Source organism: Dipteris shenzhenensis, chromosome 12 (assembly GCF_047967505.1).
Source record: "Dipteris shenzhenensis isolate YYH24624 ecotype China chromosome 12, Dip_SZ_1.0, whole genome shotgun sequence".
NCBI classification, from domain to species: Eukaryota; Viridiplantae; Streptophyta; class Polypodiopsida; order Gleicheniales; family Dipteridaceae; genus Dipteris; species Dipteris shenzhenensis.
Genome location: NC_141607.1, coordinates 9768103 through 9777922, shown reverse-complemented (window position 1 = coordinate 9777922; position 9820 = coordinate 9768103). Strand labels below are relative to the sequence as shown.

At 41.3% G+C, this 9820-nt stretch overlaps 1 protein-coding gene across 1 annotated transcript; it reads left to right on the top strand.

Moving 5' to 3' along the window:
• The first annotated feature begins 2509 nt into the window (after positions 1-2509).
• LOC147895787 (RAF-like serine/threonine-protein kinase PRAF) lies at positions 2510-9548 on the top strand. Its single transcript, XM_087382841.1, has 6 exons — positions 2510-2560; positions 2665-2817; positions 2919-3082; positions 3193-3340; positions 9301-9423; positions 9513-9548. The coding sequence occupies exons 1-6, from the start codon at positions 2510-2512 to the stop codon at positions 9546-9548; spliced, it is 675 nt and encodes a 224-aa protein (XP_087238967.1).
• Positions 9549-9820: the final 272 nt, after the last annotated feature.

Here is a 9820-nt window from a genome sequence, read left to right as displayed (position 1 = left end):
AGACTCTTTGGGCTAGCTAGCGACCGAGGAAGATCTCTTACTTCCTTTGGATGGTGGCACACAAGGGGCTACCAGTTGGCAGCTGGCTGAGGCAGATGGGGCAGGAGGGGCAGTGCTAGATGTGTTTTGAGGAGGAGTCGTCCCTGAAGCACTGCCTTTGGAGCTGCTCGCATGCGCAGACATTTTGGAAGGGAGTCATGGGGATCTTAGCGAGGGCTGCACCCGAGCTAGGACCGATCACTTGGGGAGTAGTTTGTTGGTGCAGCACTGAGATGGGACATCACTTGGCTTATGAGTTCTCTAGACAGAATCATATCTTCTTCATCACGCAGGCCACCTGGGCATACATGGACAGCTTCCCTTGGCATCTAACAGAGACAGATGTAGGAGCGATGACTCGGCACCCAGTTTGGGAGATCATAGGGAGCATTGCAGGCTGGCATATCTGGACTTCCAGATGCGCGCAGACCGTAGGAGATCAGACTTCTTCTGCTACCCAGACCCAAGCAGACATTTGGAGCACGATCGTTCACACGCTCAAGGGTCAGTGAGATCAAGTCGTGGGGAATGGTCTGCTGATGACTGCGGCATCCTAAACCACTGATACTAAAGTGTCTGAGGCATGGGTGTGGTCTACATAATCCCGGAGGGAGCCTATAGCTCATACGATAGATGACTTATGTATATTGCATCAAGGGCATGATAAAAGTGCACCTGGACTTGAGTGGAGGCTAGTGGACCCTGTCTTGTGGCCGGCCTGGAGGCTGAGATGCTGAAAGTTAGACAAGAGTGGTCAATGCCTAGTGGGGGGGGAGGGACAGTGAGGTCATGTACATGTGACACAAAAGCCGTAGATGCCAAAAGGTAATCTACTGTACTCGATCCCCTTCCATGTGGAAAGCAGGTGAGCCCTTCCGACAATGGCCATCTGAGAAGACAGTTGTATATAATTAGATTATGAACAGCTCCCATATCCAATAGATGGCGGCCATAACCAGTGATGTGTGGTGCATCCTTTGATTGTCTCGCTCTTCCAAGCTCTGTCAGGTCTACTATGAAGGGATCAGGCCCACAGGTCTGTTCCTTGTACGCTCATTGAAGTCACCCAAGAGTAGGATCTCTCCCTGTCCGGAGAATTCCATGATATCCTCAAATATCGTCTCATATGCGCTATGACCCTCTATGGTGACTTCATGTGCGTATGATGAAGTGTTTGGGGGGGAAGTACCACAATGTATATCGGGCGTGTGCCAGGTGGCTGAATTCGTATCCACATGTAATGTGCATGCTCCTCCTTCCTCATCGCAAGGTCTCATATGTGACCAAAAGAGATTGTCACCCTTCCTAAGCCCCGTATGCCGCTATCTCTCTGCATCTCCTTTCTATGGGCTGATTCCCATATATATCTTGTTACTATTTGCAATCCCCTCTCTGGGCTCTCATGAGTCTCTATGTAAAAGATCACATCTCTGTAAGTGTATGTTTCTGAAGGGTTCCATTGCAAATCCATACAGCCATTAGTATTCTACTCTGTGCTCTCGTCTCTAGGCCCTGACACTGTCGTGCGCTGCCTATTTCACCACCTTCTTTCTCTTCTCCTTCTTCTCTATTTGCTCTTTCGCGGATGATCACTTTACCATGTCCCATTTCCCTTCCTGTCTTGCTGCCGTCACTTTCACCGTTCCTTCCCTCCAATGTTCATGTTGTAGGAGGGTGACATCATCATCTAAGAAGGTCCTAGTGCCCTTCAGTGTTGCCTTCATGCTCATAAGAATAGATCTGTCCTCTTTTGTTCAGAATCTCACCACTAATGGCCCCGCTGGTATGTCCACTTTACCCATCCTCCAAGCTACCTCACAAGTGAGGTTGACCACCATCTTGGTGAAAAGGATTTTGGCGTCTGCCATTGGGGTATCCCCTACCAGTAAGTCTCTAACATGTACATTCAAGGATTTGTTGTCCCGTCTCTTGTCCTCTTCAAGGGCATCCGATATGATCTCTTTTTTAGGTGCTGATGTACCTTTTTTAACCACATTCTTCCAGTCCAACATTTTGGCTTGTCCTTTGCTGATTTGCTGTTTAAGTTCAGTGTGCTTCCCTTGCATTGTGGCTGCAATATCTTTCCTGAGATTGGCATTCTCAGTTTTGAGCTCTTCCACCATTTTGCATGTCCCTTCTGAGGTCCCTTTCATTTTGTTTGACTTGATGCAATTCAATCTCCGATGCATGCACTTTGTCTTGGAGGCTGGTTTTGGCAGATTCCCATTCCACTTTTTCTTTCTCCAACTCCTCTGTCATAGCTTTCTCTTTCTTCCATCCTTCCTGCAGCTTCCCTCCCTGCTTCTTCATTTCAGTTAAGGCCTTGTCCACAAGTGCTTTCTCAGCTAGCAAGGCCACATTTGTGGTTTCTAGATTCTCTATCTTCTCGATGAGGGCTGTGCAAATCTTATTGAGGCTAGTGAGGACATTTTCTGCAGCCTTATTAGTTGTCCCTGTTGTGTATGTTGCCATGGCATTCTCCATAGCTTGCTTTCCCCATCTGTCTTCAACGCATCCTCGCGTAGGCATTGCAAATAACACAAGAGAGAGAGAGAGAGAGAGAGAGAGAGAGAGAGAGAGAGCATGCTGAAGAATGTCAATTTGATGTTTGGTGTTGATTTGTAGATAATTGAAAATTGTGATTTAGAAGAGCTTCGGGAGTTGGGATTTGGTACTTTTGGCACAGTTTATCATGGAAAGTGGAGGGGGACAGATGTGGCAATTAAGCGCATTAAATCGAGTTGCTTCACAGGAAGGCCATCGGAGAGGGAACGGCTGGTGCAATTTTTGTAACTTCCCTCCATTTGTGGATAGCATGATTCATTGTAAGATGAAGAACTTGATATATGAATTTTTGAACTTCTTTGTGTGTTGAACAGGTTGCTGATTTTTGGAGAGAAGCTTATATTCTTGGACAGTTGCATCATCCAAATGTGGTGGCATTTTATGGTGTTGTCCCTGATGGGCCTGGAGCTACCTTGGCAACGGTTACAGAGTACATGGTCAATGGATCCCTCAAGCAAGTTTTGCAAAAGAAGGACAGGTAAGCTCTATAACAAATGGGAATCATATCTTGTTAATTCTCTCATTGGAGCTATGATCCTAGTACTCCCTTTGCATTTCCTTTCTAAATCCTTTGATTGCTCCGTACAGAATAATCGTTCGTCGAAAGCGTTTGCTTATTATCATGGATGCAGCTTTTGGCATGGAATATTTACATGGAAAAAATATTGTACACTTTGATTTGAAATGTGAGAACTTGCTTGTTAATATGAAAGATCCACAACGACCAATTTGCAAGGTGCGCTTGCATGTTGGCCAACCTTTTTTTATTAAGATTGTTACTTCCTTGTTCTCGCACTTGGACGAAAGGATTCAATAAAGAGAACCTTTTTTTGTATAATGATGTATTGTTTTCGTAGTTTTTGCTGTTTGATCTTGGGTTGGAACTATATATTCGCTTTATAAATTCTTGTTTCGGGTTTCTATCAATTTGTTGCGATAAGCATAGGAAATCATTGAAGTGAGTTCTCCTTATTTGAGGGATATTCAAGGTCGATACATTAGTAGGACTTCTGTCACTTTGTTGTGATAAGCATAGGGGCTTTTCTGAAGCAAGTTGTTGTTATTCGAGTCTTGGGTGGGATATACCGACCATGTATTTGATAATGTCCTCATGGGTTGTAATATTGAGTCTATCCTAGGTGACAACATGTGTAACAAGTGTATAGGCTCCTAGACGATTTGTAGGGTTTAGCTCTAGAATTTGACTCCAATTCAATGAAGGAATCTAGGGTTCTTGGTGCAATAATAAATTTTTGCACCATAAATGTGACACTATGTCACGTGTCCCTCTAGTTCTTGGTTTAGGCCTAGGGTTTATCAAAATGCGCAAGTAAATGGAAAAGCATTTAGCATTTGTTATTAAAGTTTATGGAATAAAGGAAATCCTTACATGTGCATTCCATTTGAAATGGCAAACTAGCAATCCTAAAACAATATTCAGGTTGCAATCTCGCATTAAAATGCTAAAACCTAAATGAAAAAACATTTTCTATTTGCCATTGAAATTTAAATTTAAGATTAAAACATAAAGCAAATTGCCATAAAAATTAAAGAACTGACCCAATCATGGATACTTATATGCACTTACATAATAATCTCTCTCTCTCTCTTTCTCAATCAATGAATTAAAACTAATCTCGAAATTGAGCCAAAAAGAATGCTACCAAAGGCAAGAAATACTTTGCATATGCTTCTTCCCTGATGTCATTGCATAGGCTTCTATTGCATATGATGGTAAGTGGTATGCCAGTTTGCATGCTCTTGAGTAGTTGAACCTGATCAAGAGCGCGTTTTCTATAAAACTCACATTTCCTTTGAATATCAAAGTGTGCTGTTCATTTTCAACGTTGTGTATTCTCTCCGCTCTCACCAACTTCACAAATGCCATAACTTGCTCCACATGGATGCACATGGTTTTGTGGTGATGCGAGAGCTCTCCATGTAGGTCAAATCTACAAGCTTGCAGCCTGAATAGTACGAGATAGATCTACCATAACGGCTTCAGATTCAGATCAGTCACGAAGAGTATAAGATAGGCATAAATACTCGTGGAGAAAAAAAAACACTGAAAATCTTGGTACGGAATCTGTACAGTCAGGTGATTTTGTCCATGTAGTCTGCACAGCTCTTCCATGTCTTTGAAGCGATTGAACCTACAAAGAATAGCTTTGAAACAACAAAAATATGTAAAAATAGCACTCTTGCGCGGATTTGTGAGTTTTTGACAGCCTATTTCACTTTCAGCTAGGAAATTTTACCTTTGGATGCCATTTAGCATGTACATTGAGGCGTTTTCATGCATTCGTAGTAGGTTTGACAGAAAATTGGACTGAAGATAGCCTAATCTTGCTGTAAACGCACATTTGAAGAGGTTTTGTGGTGACAAACAAGAGACTTTTACATTTTGTGTTTGCTTACACACATTTTGAAGAAATTTGAGATGTTTGGCAAAAGGATTTTATGATTCAAGGTGCGATTTCAGCTTTAGGCAAATGCTACACCTCTCTTCTAGTGATTTCAACAAACCACATTAGAGTTTTTCGCCTTTTGCAAAGGTACGACTTCATATAGTCGCTTCCTCATGTTGAACATAAATTGAATGCCATCCATAACTATCTCTTTGAAGTTCGCAATGAAGATGCTATTTACTAGCCTTACGGCTTCTAGAAATTTGTTGTAAGCACATTCACAAAGTTTATTACTGATAACAAGAGAATCAAGAAGTGGGAGATAAAGGATGGCCCATTCTCGTTGCAAATATAAAAAATTTAATCATATAGAGAGTGTCAAAACTTCAGACGGCATATATTTCATGGCACATTTGAGGTAAACAATGCAAGCAAGAAATTTGCAACCCAAAGGACAGATTCACTCTTTGAGAATAGGAGAGGGAGATCTACTCTCCACTCATGTCGACAAGCTCAAACAAATCACTGAGCAGCTAGTAACCATTGGTGAGGAAACAACAGACAAGGATTTTGTGCCAATTACTTAAACCATCATACAAAGGATTTATCTTCAGCTTCAATATGGCGGCTCATGGCATCATGTCTACAATGCAAGAGATGTGTGGCTTGCGCTACCAGGAAGGGAAATTGATGCAACATTAAATGGAAGTCATGGAAACGACCAAGCTTTTGCAGCTCATAAATGTGGGAAGGCCAAAGGCAAATTTGTTAAAAAGTATTCTTCAACTCACAACTGTCATGCAAAGATAGGTGGTGGTGGCAAGGCAAATGTCAACAATAATGCTTATGGTTCAAGCAGTGGAACCAAGTTCTACAAAAAAGGCAGGTGTCTCTATTGTGGGGAAATGATACCTTATGAGAATGAATGCATGGAAAAGAAGGCATATCAAGGTCAAGGACAACAAGGACGTAGGGTCCAAGACACTTCCATAAATGCAATCCGTCCACAAGCAATGTTGAACAAAGCAATTATGTGTCAAGGTCGAGTACAATGAGAACATGTAGTGAAGACAATTCCATTAATGCAAAACCGTCTACAATGCCGAACAAAGCAATTATTGGCTAGAAGTTCTCTTCATACAGTAGAGATTATTGAGCCTGAAATGCCTTTGGATGGGCAGTCAGCCCTATGTGATGAGCAGCCAGCTCGTGAAGAATATGCACATCAGGATGATGACATTTATTTTTATCCACAACCTCTGGCAGACGTTTTTTAAGATGAGTGTTCTATGTTGTCATTTGATTAACACGCATGTATTGTATGTGTTGTATGTGTTGCATGTGTTACGATAGCCATTTGATGCTCATGAATGTGATGAATAATCCACTAATGAGGAGCAAAAAGATGTTTAAGTCTTTGATTGTCATGGTGATGAAATCGTCGGAGCTTTTGATGAGGATCATCTTGCTTCTTAATTGAATCCTATGCATGAGCATTTCATGGTAGCAGATGAAAGGTTCTTACTCTCAAACTTCCCACTTAAGATTTATGAATGATAGACTCAGGTGCTAGCAAGCACATGACAGATCATGGGGATTGATTTCAATCATTAGATCAGTACATACATGGTGTGGTAGTTCACCGTAGTAGTTGCAAATGCTTAAAGCTGAATATCATGGGGGATGGCACAATTCCAATGTTGGATTAACATGAAAAGTGCACTAACTATTTATAGATTTTCAAATATGTGTAAGATCTTTGAAAGAACTCACTCTCTCTTTCAGTAATTTGTGATGATGGGATTGATGTACTCTTCACAAAGTGTAAATGTTCTATAAATGATCATTCAATAGAGTCATGGACTCAAGTAGCAGATATAGACGCCTTTACACATTTGATGGCATAGTCATGAAGATGTTCCAAAACCGAACAGACCTTTAGTATAGAAGAATATCTCACATTAACCTTAAAAGCCTTAGCACATTGAAAATGATTAATATGATGAATGCCTTGGTTTGGGTACAATCAGATATCTCTTTTCGTGAGGCTTGCGTTGATGGATAGGCCATTTGACGCTCATGAATGTGGTGAGCAATCCACTAATGAGCATCTAAAAGATGTGTAGTCTATGATTTTCATGGTGGTGAATTCCTTAGAGCATTTTATGAGGTTCAGAAGAAATCCTAGGCATGAGCATTTGATGATAGCATATGAAAGTTTCTTACTCTCAAGCTTCGCCACTTAAGATTTATGGACAATAGACTCAGGTGCTAGCAAGCACATGACAGATCAGGGGACTGATTTCAATCATTATATCAGTCCATAAGTGGTGTGGTAGGTCACCATATTAGTTGCAAATGCTTACAAGCTGAATATCATGGGGAATGGCACAATTCCAATGTTGGATTCACATGAAAAATGCATGAACTATTTAAACAATCTAAAGAACTTTCTTTCTATTTCAGTAATTTGTGATGATTGGAATGATGTACTCTTCACAGAGTGTAAATGTTCCATAAAGGATCATTCAATAGAATAATTGACTCAGGTAGCGGATATAGAGGCCCTTACACAAATGATGGTAGTCATGAAGAGAGAAACTGCATGTTCCACAACCGAACAGCTCACTTTAGATCTTTGGCATGGAAGAATAGCTCACATCATACCCAAAATCCTTTGCACACCTTGGATTGGGCACTATTACATGTTTCTTTTTGTTGGGCTCATGTTTATGGAAAGATGCACAGGTTGCCTTTCCACAAGCATGAGCAGAGTCCCTCTGGATGTTGAGCACACAGATTTCGTAGGGTCCATGATAACGAGTTTTTTTATGGAAAGAAATATAAGAAGATCTGGGTGCATTTCTTGAGCAAGAAATTAGAGAACTTCTCTCAATTCCTTGAATTCAAGGCTCTTGCAGAGAAAGAAAAAGATAAGAAAATTAGAATTTTAAGAAGTGATTTGGGGATTGGAGGGGGGGGGGCAGTACAAAAGTAAAGAGTTCAAGATATTTTGCACATAAAGCAAGAGTTCACAACTATTGCCCAAAATGTGTATCTTCATTAGCTACTACCTGAAAGCTTGCTCGTTGATTTACAGATATAGAAGAAAGTGCTGTGCCGCAAATGTGCAAGCAGAGGTCTTTTTTAGCGATGCTGTCCTCTACCTCCCCTGGAAGATACTGTGAGTATTCCTTGATATGAGTGCAGAAGGAGAATTGGCACAAGTCTGGCTGAGAGAAGGGGGCAGCTGCTCATTTGAATTGCTTTCTGGGCTGGACAAGATTAGGAAGTATGAGAGAGGAGGGGAACATGACCTTAAAATCAGAATACAGCTTGAAGTAGTAAAAATGCTAAGCTTGGATTCTCAAACTGGCAAATGTGAGAATGAGAAAGTTAGATCAATTCATACTACTCACTGAAATATAAACTAACCAATGACATGTCGACATGTGGCATGAAGGGCATGTGGGCCCCTTAAATCCCTAGAAACTTCAATTACAAGAAAACTTCTGAGCCAGCTTTCCAGCCATCACTTTAGAAGCATTTGTTTACATGTGAGAATCGTGAGGAAATGCACTGTGAATGGAGTGCTACCCTAACCTACGTATGGAGGATGTGTAATCATTATACTTCAAATGCACTCAGCATGGCTTCATTATGTGTAAGACTGAAGGCCCCTGTGTGCCTGCAAAACCTCTCCCAAGGTAAAACCTTTTTAAGATATCTGCATGGTTCTCCTGTGTATGGGTTAAACTGTCTCTCCAGTCTCTCTTTGACACAGTGATGCTGAATATCAATGTGCTTGACAAGGACATGAAAGGCTGGACTGGTTGTCACAATGACTCTTGGTCCTGCTGAATTCAGGGAAATGACATTCTGATGGTGACCACTTGGTTTGGCCAAAGGATCTCTAATGGCAATATCCATGAATCCCATTGCCATCCAGATCTCCTTTTGCCTGGAGGATAAACAGCAGGAATAGAAAGTTGTTCAAGAAGTGATAAAATAGAGTTGTGGTTGGAGACATTGTTGTCCTCACAGTTTGCCTAAACTTAGACTCGCAATGGCAGGTCCTTCTTACATGTACTTTTTAGAAAAGTTTCCTCAAAATTGGCACTCTTCAAACCTGAATGATTATGTGGATCAATGGATGTTCACTTGTGAAAGGTTGTACCCTTTCAACGGGACTCATGTTTGGAGACTTATTCTCTCTCTGTTTAAATGGGTTTGGCTATCCTAACCTTGGGTCCCCTCATCAGGCTTATTCTATATTTCTTTTCTGCAGGTGGGAGATCTGGGTTTGTCGAAAGTCAAGCACCAGACAATGGTCTCAGGTGGGGTACGAGGGACACTGCCATGGATGGCTCCAGAGCTACTAAATGGGAGTAGCGATTTGGTTTCCGAGAAGGTAAGCTGGTCCTCTTGATAAATTGATTGTATTCTGAAAGCAAGGTGCTTTCTAGCCTGAGTTTTCATATTATGACACTCCTTTTTTAGTTGACTGGTATTGTTTGGAGTTCATTTTGCGTTTAGTTAATGGATTATCCTCCCTTGGAATTCATCCTTACCTTTAGCTAATGAACTCCATTAAATAGATGTACCTTACCTTGGAGTCCATCCTGCCATCCCTTCTCCCCCTATATTATCAGTTGGAGCCTGCCTCTAATGGCTTATCTCATGTAGAAAATTTGAAGCTCAATGAGGGAAGCTCTCGTGTCCCCAAGCACAATTGTTTTCCTTTTAGGGAGGATTTATATTGATTTAATTCCTACTTATGGCAGGCTAATTGGTCTGTGAAGTTCAGT